The sequence below is a fragment of the Camelus bactrianus genome, chromosome 17 (genome assembly GCF_048773025.1).
Source record: "Camelus bactrianus isolate YW-2024 breed Bactrian camel chromosome 17, ASM4877302v1, whole genome shotgun sequence".
Lineage (NCBI taxonomy): Eukaryota > Metazoa > Chordata > Mammalia > Artiodactyla > Camelidae > Camelus > Camelus bactrianus.
Window position 1 is genome coordinate 37,016,906 of NC_133555.1, and position 22,073 is coordinate 37,038,978.

Genomic DNA, 22,073 nt, shown 5'->3' on the forward strand with positions numbered 1-22,073 from the left:
AGGCAAACATGAGAAGTCCTTCCACAAGGCAGAGAACAAAGGGACCAAAATCATGAGAAAGATGCTGAAAACAGTGGAGGACAGTGAACAGAGCACAGACCGAGAATCAGCATTCTTGAGAAAGAGAGACTAGAAAACTGCCACAAGGAAAGACCCACAACTGTGCATCAAAAGTGGTCACCAAGCCCCAGGCAAAAATAAAGCAAAAGGAGGGACACTGATGAGAACTTTAATGGCAAAGGCAGAAACAAGGATTCCAACAAGCATCAAAACGAGGGTAGGAAGATGACTGTATTACAAAGAGACAATGTGGGCTGGCCTCAGACTTCTCCATGGGAGGTCAACAGGCCAGGTGGTGGTGGTTACATAAATCTACACATAAGATTAAACTGCACAGAACTACTACCACTACACGTACACACAGAGTGTGTGCATATAAAAACTGGGGAACTCTGAATAAGATTTGTACTCTCGTTAATAGTATTGTGCCAATGTTAATGTCCTGGTTTTGATATTGTATTGTCATTATAGAAAATGTTATCATTGGGGGAAGCTGGGTGAAGGGTATTTAGGGCCTCTCTGTACTATCTTGGCAACTTCCTATGAGTCTATATATATATTTTTAAAGGCAGTAGATCAACGATCAAGGTCTACTAAAGAAATTTGAAAGATAAAAGAATTCCATACCCCAGGAAGTTGTTGGACATGGGAAAAAGCAACAAAAAGTCATTCTCCATTATGAAAATAGTATGTAATGTCAGAAGATTCAAAGGAAGAGCTAATACAACATTGAAAAATTTTTCGTGTATCTAAGTTTTGAAAATAGGCGGTCATGTTCTGTAAGGTATACTGATGAGCACTGAAGCTAGTTAAGGAGCATTCAAATTAAGTCACTGTTTGAAGATGATTTTAAAACCAAAAGCAAATATCTATGTTTAGGTTTAAGAAATGATATATGGTCAGAAAAATTACAATAATAAAAAAAAATTAGGCCTAAAATCTCAGAACATACCCCCCAAATCTCTGGAAAATAGGTTTAGAAAGTGAAAAAAAATGTAACTGCCAGCTAATCTCCTTATCTTACATGTGAAGCAAAAACATACATATACACTGTTTTATCTTTCTTGTTGATACTAGACATGTGGTTTCTTTTAAAACTCTTAAAACCATGTTTTAGCAGAATTTAAATAAAAAGAACTGATATACTAGGTATGGAAATAAACACAAATGGCTTACACTTTCCTGTTAAAGACAAAGACCCTGGACTAGCCAAAAGAAGGTTTCCCCCATCTGCTTTGTCCACCTTCTAATTTTTTAAATTAATTGTATCTTCATGTGATGCACCAAAAGAATTCAACAAATAGAGGATAAAAATTTTTTTAAATGGGCAATAAATATCAAGGAAATAGAAACACAAGACAGTAGGGATAGCATTGTCGATATCAGACAATAAGGGAAAGTACTGTTGCCAGGTATTAAAGCCAATTATAAAGCAATTGTAATTAAGTAGTTTAATAATGACATAGTAATAAACAGATCAAATGAAAAGAAAGAGAACTTAGTGTGTGATAATAGTATAAAAGAACATGGTTGCAATAAAGGTAGCCTTTTAAACCAGTGAGGAAAAGACTGTTAAAAAATAAAAAAACAGCAACAATTGGTTGCTTAGAAAATGTAGGAATTCCTTATACACTAAAATAATCCCAGTTGCATTAAATGTAAAAATTAAACAACAAAAGATCGAGAAGAAAATATGAATGTATTTATCTATCTCAAAGGCCTTTCCAAGTACATATTTGCATGCTAACAATAATCCCACTACAAACAAAATGCAAGGCAAAGGATAAACTGAGAAAAATATTTGTAACAAAATGAAAATCATCAAGGACAAACACCCCCTACCTAGACAGGCAAAAGACATTGATTAGATCTTTCACACACACACACACACCCAAAATTCAAACATTCACTAAGCACATGAAAAGAACTCCTTACCACTAATAATAAAAGAAATACAGATGAAAACAAACTGTATTACAACGTGGGAGTGAAAATCTGTATAACCTTTATGGAGAATAATCTGCCAAGAGCAAAGTAAAAAAGCAAATTATACCTTTAAGTTTCCTTTAAGTTCAAGTACCATAAGCTTTACACTTCTTCATGGCTTCTTAAGAATTCAAATTAAGGAAATAAAACATGTACTAAAATTTGTGCTCTAAGTGTGGGGGATGAGCACCGCAGTCACAGACTGGCTGGTGGATGAGCCCAGCCCTGCCACGTGGGTGACCAGCAATAAAATGATGTCAATTAAAGTACCCACGCGTTAGAGCTTTCTAGGGGTCTGAAGAGAGAATGGGTGCCTGACCCATGGGAACTGCTCATTAACTATTAGACAGAGCAGCAGTGGTGATACTTCTCTACGACTGTGCACTCACAGGTTCAAAGTCCCTTATCTAAAATGCTTGCAGTCAAATGTGCTTCAGAATTAAGACCTTTTTGGATATTAAAAGATAATAGTGTATTTACCCAACTAGGTCTAAGACAGTACCTGGTAATCAATTATCTTACTATTTCTAGAGTAAAATATATGAGTAGTCATCCTAAGTGAGACAAATATCAGTTCAGGTTAGGTTTTGCAGTCAAGTGAGTTGTGAAAAAATTTTCCCTTTTTAGAGCTTTCTGGACTTCAGATTTTTAAAGGAGGGATTGAGAATTTGTGTTTATAATAAAGAAGGATTAGACTCTAAATGTATGATAATAAGGGATAGGTTACATAAATTATGGTATATTCATAAGATGAAAAACAACAGCTATAAAAAAAGTCACCTTTTCAGAATATTTAATGAAATGAGAAAATGTTCATGAGTAGCAGGTGAAAAAAAAAAAGCAAGATAAAACATATGCATTATGAATTCAATTTTGCAAAAGTATATTACATAAATGTTTATAATTCCAGAATAAAAGACTACATGGAAACATGTAGGACGTTAGATTAGCCATACTGACTTAACGTTCTTCTTTACACTTTTCTGTATTTTCTAATCTTTTATGACAATCAGAAAAATAATCTATTAATTTTTGGAACCATTTATGGTTGCTGTTCCCATGCAGGACAAGGGGAGTTCTCATCTTAGAGGGTGAATAAGTCCGTCTCTGCCCTTAAGGAGTCTACAGTCCCATCTCTGGAGAGCTTGGGACATCATTCAAGTCTCTCCACATTAGGATGCATTTCATCCTCTATCAGTGATTCCCCACTGGCACCTCAGGACAACTTGACCTGGGCACCAGGGCTTCTTCACACCTCCAACAATGAAACCCTGGTGACCTTGCAAGTGAGTGGCAAAAATGGCACCAGTGCTGCAACAAGAACTTGATTCAGGAAACTATATTTGATATCTTGTAGTAACTTATGCTGAAAAAGAATATGAAAACGAATATGTGTATGTTCGTGTATGACTGAGGCACTATGCTGTACACCAGAAATTGACACAGCATTGTAAGTTGACTATACTTCAATTAAAAAATTATATATACAAAAGAACTTGATTCAGCCATGACCTTATCTAAAGAGGCTTTAAAAAAAAAAAAAAAGGAAAAAAGCAGGGACTGTTCAAATGTGTTTGACTTTCATTCTTTTTCACTGTACTCATCACATCTCAATCATTTAAGAAATTGTAGGGGAGGAGGAAAAGATCTCATTAGAGTTTCTTCCAGGTGCTTCCTATGAGTAAAAGGATGTGAACTTGAACTTGACAGGCCCAGTAATGAGAAGCATTTTGTGGAGTAAACGGGACACTAAGATGGATCATGACATTGGAAAGGCCTTTTGTGGAGAGGACAAGCAGCAGTTCATCTTACCTAACAGATCACTCATCAATGTCTAAGGAGTGGCCTTTGGCCAGAGATTTGAAGGGCTCAGCCCTAAGTGTCAAAGTTCCTAATACCCAGCTGGTCTTCCCTGAACTCCTCCCAGGTCTGTAATTCCCCAGTGGTTTAATACACAGTTTGAAAGCAGTTTATACCAAAAGGCTATTTGTTATGAGCCTCAATTCCAAACTTGGAACAAAAGATAGATAAATGATCCATCAACTTAATCCCTAATCACCTAATGGAATCACAAGGGTTGAAATTTAATCACTTTACATAGATTCCAGTAGTCATTTTGAACTAGTGCTGAGAACAGGAGAAATCTTTGTGCAAAGCTTTTACTGAACATAAATCAGAAATTCAATATGAAGTTAGCTCTCTGAGTTTAATCCCTCAGAAAAATTTGTTTGCACGCAAATTACCCACTGGGGATACCTTTTTATTTGTGGAGTGCTAATCCTTTCCTCCTGCTTTCTGTCGCCCTCCTTTCCCTCCTTCCAACCCAAAGAGGAGGAATCTGGAGTAAACATGCACAGTCCCGTGTGCAGTCGGGACCCTGGTGAAAACAGAGACCTTCCAGGAAAAAGGCAACTTACCCTATCCCAGCTGAAGCACAGGCCCAGTCGATCAAGCTGTTTCCTCATGTGTCTAATATTACTGTGAAACAAAGGAAAGAAAGTTTGGATTTTAGAAACAGGAAAAGCCATGAACAAACTACAATTTGAGAATGTGAAAGGGAAACTGGAAGAGTCTAGATTACTTCAAACGGCTTTAAGTGTTGTTGGCAAAAAAAAATAATCACTAAGAATCAATGAAAATATCTGCATAGTAGAAGAGACCTACTCTTTGGACCCTGGCAGAATCCACTAGAGACCACAGTGGTCTTTGGCCCTGGGGACTGACCCTTCCCCTGGCCATTCAGGTAGGCAACTCCTTGGATTTGTGTCCATTTATATGTCTGTATTCTGCACAAATTTAAGCCAAGTATTTACAAATTTAAAAGCAATTGAAACAGATAAATAACAAGTTTAGACTGTATAGCACAGGGAACTATATCCATACCTTGTAGTAATTTATGGTTAAAAAGAATATGAAAATGAATATATGTATGTTTCTTTATGATTAAAGTATTGTGCTGTACACCAGAAAGTTGACACAGCATTGTAAACTGACTATACTTCAATAAAAATATTAAAAATAATAATAATAAAATAAAAGCAACTGAAAAGAAAAATCTTAACATACAAATTGAAGGAATCCAAAGGAAACCATACAGTGCTTGTCAGTCAAAAGCTAAAACCTACAACTCTCCAACAGCTGGAAAAGAGAGACATGGATGAATCAACTTTAATATAATATGAAATAAGGAAATAAATTCTTTTTTCTTTTTAAAGAAAAAGGACTAATTCATTTCTACTGTGTCCTCCTTCAGTTCCAGCAGAATGAAAATATGAAAAATCATGAAGAAGTGGGTGATCTCAGATAAGCTAGCTAACAATACCTGATTTTAATTCCAGGCCTCATATTAAGCATTTTGCAGAAAAGTGCTTGCCTTAGACTGAATGTTTTTGTGTCCTGCCCCCAAATTCATATATTAAAACCTAATCTCCAAAGTGATGGTGATGGTATTTCAAGGTGGAGCCTTTGGGAGGTAATGGGATTAGTGCCTTTATAAAAGAGACCCCAGAAGGCAACCCTGCCCCTTCCACCACGCAAGACACTGAGGGGAGGTGGCCCTCTATGAACCAAGAAGTGGATCCTCACAAGACACCAAATCTGCAGGTGCCTTGACTTTGGACTTCCTGGCCTCCAGAAGTGTGAGAAATACATTTCTGTTGTTTATAAGCCACCTAGACTATGGTATTTCTGTTATAGCAGCCGACTAAGACAGTGCTCAATCTTTATCCATTCATAAGAGGTAAGAACTATGACTGTCCCTCTTTTATAGATAAATAAACTGAGGCACAGATAGGTTAAGTAATTTGCTCAAGGCAATTAGCTAGCAAGAAGGAAAGGCAGGAGTTGTACCTGCATGGCCTGATTCAGGGGCCATCTTGTTTACTCCTACGCTCTAGAAGGGAAGTTGGCAAACTTCTTCTGCAAAAGGCCAGATGGTAAATGTTTTCAGCTCTGTGGGCCATATGGTCTTTGTCACAACTACTCAATTCTGCCACTGTATCATGAAAGCAGCCATGGTCAATACATAAACAAATGGGTGTGGCTTGTGTTCCAATAAAACTTTATTTACAAAATCAGACAGAGCGGAATTTGGCCCATGGAATTTGCCAATCCTTGTCCTTGCTTATATCAAATTTATGCCATATTTGACTCATTTTTGTGAATCACCATTTCTTCCTTTTTTCATCACTCCCATTAATTGAGAATTAACCATAACTGGAAAAGTGGAAACTAGGGTTAGAAAAAAAAATAGAAATAGATGGTGCAGTATATATATATTACAACATAACCTTAGGCAAGATAAAGCAAAAGGAGGTGAAAGACAATGGGGAAGGACCTTGAACTGCCCTCTACACCTCTGAGAGGTGGGGTGAGGAAGGGCCCCAGATCTTTGTGAAAGGGGCTGGAGTGAACCCAGAATACTGGGCTGGATTCTGGCATGAGGCTCTCAAGGCTTTATCAGGAGGGAGAAGAATGGGCACTGCTGGCTCACAGGTATACGGAAGCCTGAGGCACAGGTGGGGTTGGGACTATGTCCCCCTTGGAGAAAAGCCACACTCAGAATAAAATGACCATATATTTCTTCACTGAATGTCTAAGTTCCTCTTGCTTCAGAATGTGAAGGCAAAAAATTAACACAATTTACAGAGAAAACCATACTGCGGAACTTGGATAGAGCTCAAACTCTGGTCAAAAAGATGAGGCGCATTGTAGAAATTTAACAAATAAATGTTACCCTTTCCTCAACATTTTTCCTTCAAAATGCAAATACTCAAAAGGAAGGATAACTTTGTAAATAACAAAGCATCAAAATGAACACATGAATGAATATCCAAACCCTCTGTTATTTCTTAGACAAGAACACAGCATGCTAAAAGGCAAACACCAATATAGACGATCTTGTTTATTGCCTGGCAGACTGCAATATTTTGTTTGCTTTGCTTTCTACTTCTCATGCACAGGTTAAAAAAATTTTAAGGGTTCTGTATACAAGTGTCTGAATATGCCTGCAAACACATACCTTTGTGTCCAACTTTCTGGATGTAGATTCCTCTCAATCGCAGCATTTTCAGCAGGCAACCCAAATGCATCCCATCCCATGGGATTGATGACCTGGTACCCAGAAAAGAGACATCAGCCACAGCAGATTGCTAAAGCCTTTACCAGTTTTCTCTTCTGGGCAATGAGCAGGCATTCTCTCCTTCTAACATGTCTTATCCCTTCCTGGAGGATTTCAAACTATGCTTTTCAAAGCCAGCTGGCTACCCAAGACATAAGCACAGAAGAGAATTTAGAAGGTTATACACCAAGGTGCCAAGAGCAGTTATCTCTGAGTAGGTGTTTTCGTGACTACTTTTTACTTTCTTGTCTGTATTGTCTAGAATGAACCCAAACTGTTTTTCTGAAATTATAAAATGTTTCTTTCAATTTCAAAAAATAGATATACATCAAAATGAATATAGGCATTCCAAATGCTTGCCTCATGTTAGTATTTTCCAATTAAGGTGCTGTGCTGTCCAATAGGGTAGCCACTAGCTACATGTGGTCAGATAAATTTAAACTTAAATTAATTAAAATTAAATAAATTTAAAATTCAGTTCCTCAGTCACACTAGACACCTTTCAACTGTGCAACAGCCACTGTGAATCACTTCTGATGAGATATTTCCATTTTCTCAAGAACAAGGAATCCCAAGATCTTAGAGCTTCGAAGAAGCTTTTGAGATCTATCCTCTACCCCCACCCGCTTTATTTGACAAGTTGAAGCAACTGTGGCCCAGCAAGAGTAAGCAGCCTAGCTAGGTCACACCAGAAGCAATTACTTCAAGCCAGGACATGCCAGTAAAGCATTCATTTCTGCAAATGGACGACCAGTCACAGCTCAGCTGGCAGCTTCAACAGCAACTTCTCTCAACCTAACTTACACTTCGTGAACGGGAACAATGGCTTGAAACACATGCTGTGACATCCAGGGACAGCTTCAGGAGGCCAAGCTCTCTAGCCACTGTCACGAAGGACACCTGCTCTGAAAACAGTCCCTTACCCTTCTCTGATGCTAATTTCAGCCACAAAGCCACAGACACAGCTTCTCTCCCGGCCAGATTTCTAAAGTTTGCCTGTAGGTGAGGATGGCCTAAGGGGGCGCCACTGTTTCTAGGAAACAGCCCTTTCCAGCTGACCTTTTCACGTCCTATCAAGCTCCTAGTCTGTCAACTGCCAAGAGCTGGGTTTGTTTGTTTGTTTGTTTGTTTGTTTGTTTGTTTGCCTGTTATCACGCAGAGAACCTGAGCTTCTGTTCCCACACGTCTCCTTGGATGGCGATGAATACTCAGGCGCACCTGCTAGCACCACCTTAACCCCCCTTGCATGTCACGATGGGACATTTTCCACTAAAGAAACAGGTCTTGTTTTCTTTTATAAATAACTTTCCCCTTGATTATCGAAGTAATCCATACTCACTATAAATAACTTGGGGCATGGAGAAAAATATTCAGAAGAAAATAAAACACCCATAATTCTACCATATAGACATCCATAACTTCAATTTGGTAACATCCAATTTTTAAAAATTGGGTCATAATATTTCTATGTGTGTTTTTTATCCCCTTTTTTTCCCCCACTGTGCACTTAAAGAGTTTTTTTCCATCTTTCTGTCTTGTTCAAGGACTCTTTGAGGTGCAAATGATGATCATTCACGGCCATCTCTGCCTCAGGTCCATAAGCACCTACAATTCAAAGTGTCCCCAACTGGACTCATGCTCCCTCCCCAGCCCCCAGCCCCCAGCCCCATCCTCTACAGAGGTCCTCTTAGGAGGTCGCAGCAAGAGAATAGGCACCGTCCTCCCAGTGGTAGGGCCTTAAAGTCATGCTTCCATTCTGCACGCTATTCTTTTTTAATTAGGTTTTAGTTCTGATGGAAGAATTCCATCTCAAGAAGACTATGCATCTAAAATCAGAGTCGTCCTAACGCCTTTGGCTGGTAAGTAGGAAATAACAAAAAAGGCTCACTCTTCGGAGGCTGTCTGGTCTGAGGGGAAAGATCCTAAACCCAGAACTGCATTTACCAGCAGTGGGACCTGAGGCACATCACTTATCCACCGTGACTGAAAGCAGCCATGTGAACCGTGGAAAGTTACTCGCCATGATGCGTCCGGCACAGCACAGGCACCCAGTAAATGGCAGGGCTGGCTGCGGTGGCAACGCTGTCATCTGCTTCATTTTCAGCGCCTCACAGCGTCTCACACCACCGGTTCCCTTGTCAGGATCTCAGCCCGTGTCTCTTCTGGTGGCTCTCGGGCAACAGGCAGGAAGACACCTTGACCTCACACACATCCTCATCCAAGTACCTTCCTAACGGTGGGCTACTTATGACAAGTCTCCATAGCAGGTTGGTGCCAGGAACTGGAAGTTCTTAACCAAACTGGACAGACCATGAGGCTCAAAGGGCCAGCCAGCTACTTGGCCTCTTTTTCCATAAAAGAGGCCCAGCAGTTCTTTTTTCCACCTAATTAATGGTTCACATCAGGAGCTTCGTTTGTAAGTAGCCCAGCTGTTCTTGCCATGGCTGATTGGACCGGGGACAGTCCATGAGAAGAAGGCGGCCGCCTGTGCCACTGGGCAGGAAGGGCCCTGCCTCTGCCTGCCCTGGGCAAGGACACTGCCCAGTAGATTTTGCCGTATTTGGGCTGGTGGTGGGTCTGATCCACTCAGCCTGCTTTCTGGAAGGGAGACGGGCTTGGGTAGCAACAGTGCTGTGGATCTCTCCAGCTTGCTATTGCTTTAGGAGAGGCTGGTTTGCCATGTCCTCTGCCTCCCCATCCTGGGAGTCTGGAAAGTTCAGGAAGGCCTGGACTTCCAGTCTAGCAAGACCTGACTCCCAAGCCATCCACCTTCAGCCCCTGCATCCACACGCCTGAGGCCAGTCTCAATAGGCTCCTCCTCTTTCTCCTTAATTGGATGCTTTTCAAATTATGAACATAATACAAGCTTATTAGCAAGTGAAATGCCACAATTCATGGTATATAAAGGCAAGCTGATCCTCTCCTCCTGGCCCAGGCTCCCATTCTCAACTCCTTGATGTAACCAGTAACACCAGTCTTTGCATTCTTCCACACCTTTCTCCTCACTCAAATACAGATATACAAGCATATGCACACATATATAGGAGCTGGCTGGGTTACTTTTATGGAAATAGAACCCGTTATACACTATTTTATGACCTGTTTTTTTTCATTGAACATACTATGGACATCTGTACAAAATATGCAAGTATTCATGTGCATATGTGTGTATATAGTTGTCTTTTTAAAAACTTCCAACATTCCCTATGTTAGATAGGGAATATCTATTCTATGTAATTTTAAGAAGCTGTCTAGACATAACCCACTCTAGCTGATCTTTCAGATCTGAGGTCTCTTTTTCTCTTGCTCAATGTGGCTGACCTGAAGTATTTCACCTTTCTAAACAGCACCCTCCCCTTCTTCGGGGAAACTGCTCCTCCGCCAACTTCACATAGTCTTACTGTGAACTGCCAATTGCAAAACCCATCAGTCTGGCTACAGGGGAGGCACGTGCATGAACCCTCTTCCAGGCTTGTCTGATGCCTGGAGCTGGGGGTGGGGGTACAACAGAGACCAGGATGACAGCCACACATGCTCTTCTCTCTTTCCTCCTTGCTCAGGAGAAATGAGGATATGAGACCAGAGCTCCAGGTGGCCCTGCCTTCCACCTGGTGGAGATGTCTGAGAAAACACAGCTGGCGTGGAGAGAGAAGCGGAAATGGGAGGTGGACAGAGACTGGGGATAGTGATGTGCTTCAAGGACCTGGTCCCAGTTCCCAGGGAGCCCTAGTCCTATAACATTTCCTTTGGTTCTGTTACACCAGGATCCGTAAAAACAAACAAAGCCTCCTTTTTTTTGCTTAAGCTGGCCTGGGCTGGGTTTCAGTCCCTGATAGCCAAGAATCCTGATGAAAACATACACCTTTTAGGACACAGCTTTCAGGAGTACTGCTTAACCCATAGATGAAAAACACTTCCCTGTATTAACTATTAAGCTTCACAAGTTTTCTTTTCTTTGTCTTTTTAATTTTTAAGAGCTAAAATAATATAAAATTAAATTAAAACCTCATACTGTGGCTTTGTGCTTGATTACTAGAAAGTTCTGCAATATTTCCATGGATAATACCGGAGTACGGCTTCCAGTTGTGCTTTAATTCTCCCAGGGCTGCTTTGCTGGCAGAATAATATAACTACTGTGTAACCATGTTCCCCGAGAAAGAGGAAAACTTAATTACCACTTGGTTTCTTTGTTGGAACTGCCAAAATGGCACCAATTCAATGTTTCTGCCTATGAACATTCTGTTAGGTTATCATCCATATTTTTAAATAAAGTCAATACAGGGACAGTCAAAAAATCTGCCTGGATTTACGTAACATACTTATTCATTTCTATTTTTGTTGTCAGATGAAATTCACATGAAAAGATATTCTTAGCTCACATGTTACCCACGCTGTCTATGAAAATAAAGTTAGAAAAATCTAAAAACTTCTTAATATTTCAGTCTTACCAAAAATTAACAAAAAACAAATGTCTGCCCTAGAATACAGACTATCAGATGGCCTTTTTTTCATCTTAATGTCAAGATAGTTCTTTCCACCATGGGCTGGACCACTGGAATCAATGTTTCTGTGAGCCAAGTTTCTATGAAACAGGAAAAGGTCCCATTATTTCTATACCCTGGGTTTTCCAGATACCCAGTGACCAACTCATTCTTGTGCTATAAGATGATTCTCTACTGTCCACGGGGAACAAAGGAAAGACCTACAATAAGATAATAAAATACCAAAGCTTGTCCCTTTCCCCGAGGCAAAGACTGAACTTGCTAGTCAAACTGTTAAAGCCCATTTATGTAAAAGATACCATGTCAGTGCTTCCTTTGCCAACCTTGTTCACCTCTTGGTGTCTTCTATATAGTCCATACCCTTTCTAGATACATGATACCCACTTTCTCACCTGTGATTTCTCTATGGCCAAGACTTTCCAAAACATTCACTGGAGGAACTCAAAACTCTTCTTGGTTCTAAAATTTAGATTCTTTTCTAACACCATAACTTGGTTTAATCCTTTCATAGTTCCACAAGTAACAAAACCTACAGCTCACATATGCCAACTAGACAATTTATCCTAAACAAATAAAAACACTTCAACATCTGTATGCACAGTCTAGGGCCACCTGAGCCTTCTCAGTTCCCTAGGCATTAACCTCTTCTTGGATAGGAGTGCTTCCAGCAGAAAGAGAATCAAGAAAGAGTCCTGGCAGCTATAGCTTGGAAATCTATAAAATAAACTTCCAGGGTGTGAAAAACCAGGATTGCCGGCTGTTCTAACAAATGTTCTAAGTATTTATAATTGAGTGAGAGGCTAAGGGGACAGGGAAATAACCCAGAAATTAGGGCGATCAGGACAATGCCCCACCTCTAGATGAAGGAACAAAAGGAGGAAGCAGATATCAGAGCCCAAAGGCTGAGACCAGTCAGTTGCAGAAGCTGAAATAGGGAGGTCTGGCCAAATGCAACTGGATTAGTGCATGAGACACTAACCTGGGCACAGAGAGAGAGATCCCCTAGCTTCTTCCTTCCTCCTACCCTACAATCTTGCCAGAATTTTTTCTTGTCCAAAACCAGCCAGAGGCCAGCTAACACCAGCGCTTAGGAAACATGGCCTGTAGGGGTCTGCCCTCCTGCCATACAAAGCAAAGCAGGGGATGGACCTGACAGCAAACTGGTGGAAGACCAGCATAGGAACACAGGTAGGACTACAGAACTGACCACAACTTGAGATATCAAAGTGGGGTTAGGGCCAGCTACTGCTGAGGGGCAAACACAGGGATCAGTGCCCTGGCAAATCAGACCAGAACTGGCCAGGAAGCGAGGTATGGGAGCTGGGGCAAGGCCAGCCTCTGGTGTGGACTCCATCACGTGACCATGGCTCACCCCTCAGGACCTCTTGCCTCCCTTCAGGCAGAGGTGGGCACCTCAGGGTTGGCAGGCAGGATGGATGGCACACAGACGAGGAGAAGGGATATAGGAAGAGCAGAGTCACACATGACAATGTGCAGCTGAAGCCCCCAAGGGATGTGTACTGGAAAATGATAGGGACCACTACCCAGAAGGCCTGGGCAGGGTGGGCAGTCAAAGGGGACTAGCCTTCTCTATGCTGTATTTCTCTTCTTTAAAGGGGAGAACACAGAATTTTATGTACCATATTAAAATACTTTTTTTTTTTTAAAGAAGGAAGAAAAGAACAGACAAAGGTCCAATTCTTCCTCCAACACAGGAAGGAAGATCAAGTAGAGTTAAGACGACTTCAAAGGTAGAAGGGAAGGAAGCTGGGCCAGCTGGTTGTCTGCCCTCCCAACGAGAGGGAAGTACCAATTCCCCAGGAATGGTCAGCTTTCTCTCCCTTTTAACATAAACCAAAACTTTACATTTGAAACCAATTCAGCTTCTAATTGAGAGCAACCATGGTTACTGCTTCTCAAAAAAAATTGCTATTTTCAGAGAGTGCTGTGGTTTCTCTGGAGTAGATTCAACACTTTTATTTCCAAGAAATGAGAAACTCAACGTTTAGTTTCATTGAGCAAGTGTAATAAGCTACCATTATTACAGACTGGGGATCAAAATCAAGCGGATACCTCAAAGTAAAGAATCCAAATGACGGTACCTAGGCCCAAAGCAGAAGCCTTTCTCTGGGAATGTGGAGGCAGATAAATCAGCCAGTTTCCAACCAAAATACTGAACTGGTAATTCATTCTCTCTTTCAAATCACATCTGAGAGGATAAGCCCTGGAAATCCACTCTCTACTTTCAGATGCTACAGAGATTTGAAAATTTGAAAGCTAAAAGCCATGAGATGCACTCTCTGGGCACTTCATAAACACTTGTTGCCTGATTGCCAACTGAAAACTAATGAAACATATATTACAGTTCACTTGCTAAGAACTCCCCTTGCCTCCTGGTATTTGTGGGTAGTTGCATTATGATCATGCAGCTGCCAGCCACACAGCCTCAATTTCCTTCCTCCTCCACCGTGAACAGCAAAAAGGCCCAAGCAGAAAACTCTGCTTGGACAGAGCCTGCAGCATATTAGTCCAGCCCAACCCCGTGAGGGGGACCCGGCACCTTGATGCTTTAATTGTCCTGCTTCTGGCCCGGAAGGTGCTGAGGAGACCGGTCGAAGTGGAAGGTGGGTCATTTATTTTCTAACCCTCTGTGCATACAACATAGGAAAACACAACAAAGTCACTATATAGTGATAAGCTTCAAATGTGTCATCAGACATTGTTTAAGTTTAAGAAGAAACTGACTGGCAGTGTGGTCTTTTCTGATTCCTCAAAGAGAATAATTGATCTCTGGCTTCAAGTGTCCCCTGCTTAAACACCCAAACCTCAGGACTACCTTTATTATTGCTATTATTAATTGGGTTACACTGGAAAATCGCATTACAGTTTTTAAATCATTTTCTCATTGATTAACTCATATGAATCTTGTAACAAATCTGTGAGGTGGGAGGTAGGTAGGAAGCTGTCATTGACTAAAGCTGCAGATTCCTGATCAACTCATCACCCCCAAACCACCTCTCTGCTCGTCAAGTCCACATGTAATCAATTTGTGCGCCCAAGGTCTGGTCAGTGGTTTGTGACTTTAGCTTTCCCCAAGAGAACTGGGATGATCATGATGTCAGGCACATCTCCATGAACGACAACAAGAACGTGGGGGACCCCAAGGATCTACTTGCACTCTTGTCTCATGTTTCTCCTTTGCACAACTTACTTGCTGTTCTAGGAGGAAACCAAAATAAAAGCAACCTGGAACTTTCCAAATCATCATTCTCGCCCACTGTCAAACCCAAGTTACAGTCTGTGGTCTGGCCAGGCTCACAAAATGCAGTATTTGCATTGTATTTAAGTAACAAAGAATCAATAACCCAGACTATATGAAGAACTCCTACAGTACAAAATGAAAAAGACAAACAGCTCAAGAGAAACTTGTCAAATTATGTGAGCAAGCCAATTAGAGAAGAGGAAACTCAAATAGATAATAAACATATGAAAATATCTCAGATTTCCTAGGACAGTACTCAGGAAAATGTGAATTAAAAACAGTTAGATGCCATTTCCTATATATCAAATTAGCAAAGATTAAAAAGCCTAACAGTAAGTGTTATCAAGGATGCAGGACAGTAAGAAATGTCACTCACTGCTTGTAGGAGTATAAATCAGCACCAACACTCTGGAAAGAAATTTGACAAGATGTGTTTATGCTGGGATTGTACACACTCTGCAACGCCTCTCCTCCCACAGGCTAAGTCAGGTTCTCTGAAGCAAATATCTGAAACAAGCTAAAACTCTAGGTCAATGCGAAAATGGATAATTAAGTAGTCATGATTATACAGCACTTAAAATGGATGGACTAACTCTAGAGACACAGTCAGAATAAATCTTGAAACAAAATATTGCCTGAAAAAACAGGCAAGATATTAAGTAAGATGGCTTTTGTATAAAAGTAAAAACACACAATACTTCACGTAACTGCGTATGTATCCTTAAACAATCTATAAAGTAAAACCCTGAAAACGTGAAGGCAAAGGAGATACACTAGCTTTTTTTGTTGTTTTAACTGAAGGATTGGAATCTGATTGTGGAAAGACACAACTGTATCTGTAACATTAAAAAAAAAGAGTTGAGGCTAATAAGATTAAATGATAAGATCTATTACATCAGGATGGCAGGTCTGAGTATTTGTGATAATGATCTCTGTACTTCTGTGTTGGAACTGTTTATAATTTTTTTTAAGTATCATATTTAAACTGAAGGGGAAGGGGAAAAGGGTGGGGAGGGATAAATTTGGGAGTTTGAGATTTACAAATGTTAGCCATTATATATAAAAACAGATAAAAACCAAATTTCTTCTGTATAGCACAGGGAACTATATTCAATCTCTTGTAACAACCTTTAATGAAAAAGAATATGAAAATGAATATATGTATGTATATGTATGACTGGGACATTGTGCTGTACACCAGAAACTGACACATTGTAAATGACTATACTTCAATAAAATAAATAAAAATAAACTACAGGGGAGAGAGACTACCTAGGGAGACTAGACAGAGAAAAAAAGAGAAGGCAGTGTAGACCAGAATCTGAGGAGGGCAGACAAAGCCCTTGAAAAACACATCTTAAAACTGACACAGAGTAAAACAAGATCTGAATAGCCCTATATCCATTAAAGAAATAGAACTGTCATTTTAAAACTTCCCACAAAGAAAACTCTAGGTCCATATACCATCACTGGTGAATGCTATTGAACAACAAAGGAAGAAATAACACCAATAATACACAATGCTTTCAGAAAATAGGAAGAAGGGAACATTTCCTAGCTTGTTTTATGAGGCCAGCAAAATCCTAATGTTAAATACAGACAAAGACATTATAAGAGAAGAAAATTACAGATCAGTATCTCTCAGGCACATAGTGATATTAACAAATGAATACAGCAATATATATGTTCAAAAAACTAACATCATGACCAAATAAAATTTGTGCTAGGAACACAAAGTTGGTTTAATATTTTTTTTAAAATCTATCAATATAAAAACATCACATTAACAGATTAAAGGAGAAAAGCCATATATCATCTCAAAAGATGCAGAAAAGGCATTTCACAGAAATCAATACCCATTCACAATAAACATTCTCAGCAAACTAAGAATACAGGCATAATCTCATTTCACTGCACTTTGCTTTATTGCATTTCACAGATACTGCGGGTTTTTTCACAAACTGAAGGTGTGTGGCAACCCTGCCACTGAGCAAGTCTATCAGCACCATTTTTCCAATAGCATCGTTTTTTAAGTAAGGTATGTACATTTTTTAGAGATAATACTATTGCACATAATAGACTACAGTATAATGTAAACATAACTTTTATATGCACAGGAAAAACAAAAACTTCGTGTGACTCACTTAATTGCAATATCTGCTTTATTGCAATGGTCTGGAACTGAACCCACACTATCTCCGAGGTCTGCCGGTAAAGGGGAACTTTCCAACCTGCTAAGAGTATGCAAGATGGAGTAGAGCAGGAAAACCTTGTGAAGGAAACTGGGAGGAAGAAACGAAGATGCAGGAGAAAAACCTAGAGAGTGGGGTCTCATGCTAAGAGCACAGAGTCTTTCAAGGAAGGGGAGGCGGTCTACTGTATTACGTGCTACTGCGGTGAGAAAGACAATGACAGAGACACAACCAGGGAGGTCACTGGTGGCCCCGAAGAGAGCAGACCTGGTGCGTAGGTCACTCCACTTTTTACTTCCCATCTGCTGTTCTTAGGGTGCCTTAGAATGACTTCATTCAAGAATCAAGCAAACCAACCAAAAAATAACTTACAGAAAAAGGCAGAGCTTACTGAATTTTTCTTAGGCCTACTGACTGATTTTAAACCTAAGACTCTAGTATTAGCTATATAACATAATAGAAAGCTCAGTGTATGGATTAAAGCTGGTGCTCGAGGACTATTTATTGAATGAGTCAATCAACACACATGTTAGACCTTGCTTTTCCAGATCAGACATTCCTTCCCTCCTTAGAGTGAGGATCATTGAACCTGACCTGAATCCAACCCCTTTCTATCCCAGGGACTAGTCCTGACATCAGGAAAGAAGGATTTAAAATAACAGGAAGCTCAACAGGCTTTCCCACTGTTGACCGTTATAGAGATTTCTGGTTTTGTCATTATCACTTAGAAATAGCAGGACAAGTTTTCACCAAACTTGGCAGGTATTTTATGGATGATCTGATTTAAATATGGGCTATGAAAATTAATAATAAATTAACTTCAGGAGAACCTGGAGGATATCCTCCCAAAGACAGCTTATCATCTTAAAGAGAGCAAATGACTTCTGGTTAGCAGGGGGGAAAGCGGGGGAAGGGGTGTAAATTGGGAATTCAGGATTTGCTCATACTAACTACTATATATATAAATAGATAAACAACAAGGTCCTACTGTATAGCACAGGGAACTAGATTCAATATCTTATAATAAACTATAATAAGAATATGGAAAGAAATATATATATAGCTGAATCACTATGCTGTGCACCAAAAATTAACACATTGTAAACCAAGTATACTTGAAAAAAAAAAAGAAAAGAGAACGAGAGCAACTGAAATTGAGGAACAGAAGGAACCCGAGGTGCCTGCTGGTCACACCAACTAAGACACTGTAAACCAAATAAGAAAGAGTGGTTTCAGGCCTCAACCAAGTCAGAAGTCACAGTATAGTAATACAAGTTGCAGGCAACGATCTACAGTCAAGCTGTTTCTCAGAAGGCAACTCCATGCAGGTTCCAGGCAGAAGAGAGCATGGATTGGTTTATTAAATGGCAGTGAATGACTTCCCAGATCAGAATAAATAATAATCATGGCTACCACTTACTAAGGGATTATTATGTGCCGGACACATGTACGACTTCATTTAACCCCTACAACAACTCAGGAGGGAAGGATAATTATTATCCCTACTTTAAAGACGAGGAGAGTGATTTTCAGGGATATTAAATGACTTGTGCTGCATCACTCAGCAAGAAAGTGGTACAATGGTGTTCAAAGCTAGATTGCCCAATCCCTGGGTCCATCCAGCCTGACCTTGGGCTTCAGTTATTGTAAGGAACTCCATTTTGTCTTTTGGGCCCGAGCTGCCTCCAAGGGTCCGAGCACCTATGGGCCTGGGGATTTACCTTTAACTTTCTCTGTAACATCTCATCCATTCAAGGGAATTAGAATCCCACCTACACCCCTTCAACCACCCATCTGCTAATGTATCATGAATGTTCAGTTTTGCTCTAAAAGCTTAATCTTCAGCAACTGGCCTGCACTCACTAATTGTCCAAAATAAGTTGGCTTAAATTAAAAAAAAAAGTTAAATCTAGTTGAAGAACCACAGTTACGTAAAGAATTATACTTCATGCCAAGAGCCAATTCATTCTGCACCACCTCTTTCTAATAAACATAGCGGGAGTGATGGAAAGCAATGTCTGGGAAAAATAACACCTGGCATAGCCCAGGGAGACGTCCCCTGTAGAAGGCAGATCTCTGAATCTGACAGTAAAAGTCGTTAACTCTTCAAATGACAAAGAGACGTTATAACTTGCCTTCCTTTTTAGGAACACTTCCTGCTGCCAGTGTCAGTTCAGCATAAATTTTCAAACCAATTATGACAATGGATGCACTTACCTTTCTAAAAGAAAATCTTCACAAAGAACTGGGAAGTGACAGATACCCTTTACACAGGCCCTGGGAGGTTAATAATAGCAACAACCAGTGGGAGTGCCAGGAAATGTTTAACAATGGACTCTCTGGCAGAAAAAGCCCTGATTTGTCGGGTTTGCTGATTTCCATGATGTAAATACTCCCACCATGGCGAATTTCAAGCTCCTAAGGTGACTAATAATTAACATGAGGTTGGGCACAGTGGCTCTCAGGAGCTGGTGCCAGCAGGCTCCAGGCCCCCGCTGGCGATGCTAGTATTTTTTAAACTCTTATGTGCTAGATGTGTGCTAAGTGCTTCATAATCATTTTCCTTGAATCCCTGTAACAGGCTAATGGGCAGTACTATTTTATCCCCATTTTACAGATGAGAGAAAACTCGGTCTTAGGTTAATTCAGTAATTAGTCGAAGGTCACACAGCTACTAAGTACTAAGAGCTGGCATTCGAATGCTGGCCGTCTGGTTCAGCGGTCCAAGTGCTCAGCCCCACTTTGATCCTGCCTCCCTTTGTGGTGATCATTCCTGCTTCATCTTACAGATGACATGTTGCTAAAGAGTAAAGCGCAGGCTCTGGGCTAACTGGCAGTGGGGTGAGGGGGTCTGACCCACACCAGCCATGGAAGGGTCTTTCTCTTCCTTTCCTGGTAAATTTCACCTTGTCCTTCAGGAACCTAGGCAGATGTTCCCTCTTCAGTGGAGCCTTTCCCAACTGCCCCAGAGTTGTTACTCCCCACATATTTTTTTCTTACAAAAATTTGACTGTTTCCATTATAAAATAAATACATGCTCATTAGGGAATATAGAAAATATCAAATACAAGGAGAAAAATCTCTTGTGGCCCCACCTCCTACTCATAACATTTGTTTCACATTCCTACTGTTGATTCATTCCCCTGTATGGTGTTAGTCTATTTATTTATGGGTTTATGGGCCTCATCCCCATGGGACCATGAACTCCTTCTAGGGAGATATCATGTGTAACCTCCTTCCACTGCACCCACGGCCCACCTCCATCCTCAGCACAACACTCAACACACAGCTGCCCCCAAATGAATCCAGACGCTTTATTATGTCCTCCAATTCATTAAATGAACCCTGAGCTTTTCCTGTGTATCCTCACAGCTCTCCTAATCTTAACTAAGATTGGTTTTCTTCATGTGTCCTGAACACATATTACCACATTCTTGTTGTCCTGAGTAGGCACTGCCCCATCATGCATCTTTCCTTACCTGCATCCCTCTCATCTTCTGGAAGCGGGCAATGGTGTCACTGATGGTGTACACACGTACGTGGCCCATGTGCAGCTTGCCGGAAGGATAGGGGAACATGGAAAGCACGTAAAACTTAGGCTTTGATTTCTAGGAAAGAATGACCAAAAAATGACAATCAGTATTCATCAAGCATTCCCAGGGAATACTATTTTGGCATTTTACCCAAGATAATACTTTAACATTTTAGAAAGTTTTCTTTTTAAAAAAATTCGTTCCCACAAGGTAAATTGACAAAAATATCAAATGCCGAATTCAAAGCCCTGGCTTCACCTAAAGAATGTCCAAAACAATGCTGAACAACTGCAAAGTGCTAATTACCCATATGTATTTTTAAATCCGTCTTTTTCTCTTTTAAAAGCTTCTCTTTCAGAATAGCTATCAAGGTCTTAAAGAACTATGTGTTTTTCCAAATGAAGCTCTGACACATATGTCCATGTACTTCAAGGAAACAATAGTGAATCACAGAGAAGTGACAACTCTAGAAATGGAGCCCCTCCCAAAATTCCCTGCAGCTGTGTAGACTTGGATGGAAAAGGGTCCTAAGGCACCGGTTCAGGTCCCGGGTTTCTTCGCTGTATTGTGAGCTTATCTCTCAACAGAAAAAGTTGAAATGGGAAGGTAATGAGAAAATCATAGCCAGGTTGCCCTTTCCCAGGGGGCGATCTACAGGAAGCCTCAGGCCAGGGTTATATAACTCTCCAGCTTCCAAAGCCACAGCTTCATCATGAGAAGCAAAAAAAAAAAAAAAAAAAAAAAAGATACTTGCATCAGAACAGGTTTAACACAGGGCAGGCGGTCCTTATTGGAACACTGACTTTTGGTGCCTTAATTCTTCCACTGTAAAATGCTGAATATTGACACAAGTTTGTGCACACGAGAGGATAAGGCTCCAAAGGAAAGGTGGTAGTCATTTAATTGACTTCTTATTGGGGGCCTGTTGTTCTAGGGCAGGGATGGTGCTTTAATCATCTCCCCACCTCCCCCTCCCTGGCTGCCCCAGCAGGAATTTAATAACTCTTGGATAAATGTTTGTTGGCCTTTGTGCTCTGACAGCCCGATTACGAGTCTCTGTAGAGCACTTATTACCGAAGGGCATTTTTCCCAGCACACTTCACCAATCCTGTCCAGGTGACAGAAGCGTCCCCACTACCCAGCCTTAAATCTTCCTTTGGGGGAAAAGGGGGTGCCTCTGAAGAAAGGAAGAGAACAGGTGTCTGCTTCTGTGTAGTCACTAAGGGTCTGGGCTGTCTGATATTATCAGTATTTTATTTATTTCGCATTTTGTTTTTCTCCTTCTGTCTTTACTCCCTTCCTAGAGCTCTACTAGAGTTCTTTAGGCTTTGCTTCTCCAAAATTAATGAAAACGAATGCAAAAGAGAATATTCATAACCATTCTTTTGTGTATGTTAGGGGGGCTATATTTTTTTGCTA

The 22,073-nt window shown here is 40.5% G+C and overlaps 1 protein-coding gene across 2 annotated transcripts in view; it reads right to left on the minus strand.

The window, feature by feature from the left end:
* Window positions 1–22,073, minus strand: part of LARS2 (leucyl-tRNA synthetase 2, mitochondrial) — a 132,485-nt gene that overhangs the window by 104,718 nt on the left and 5,694 nt on the right. For both annotated transcript variants that reach the window (XM_010945946.3, XM_045509851.2), the window contains exons 3-5: window positions 20,601–20,729; window positions 7,067–7,158; window positions 4,464–4,524 (exon numbers count right to left, since the gene is read on the minus strand). In XM_010945946.3, coding sequence (XP_010944248.1) covers window positions 4,464–4,524; window positions 7,067–7,158; window positions 20,601–20,729 — 282 coding nt within the window. The remainder of the gene's footprint in view (window positions 1–4,463; window positions 4,525–7,066; window positions 7,159–20,600; window positions 20,730–22,073) is intronic.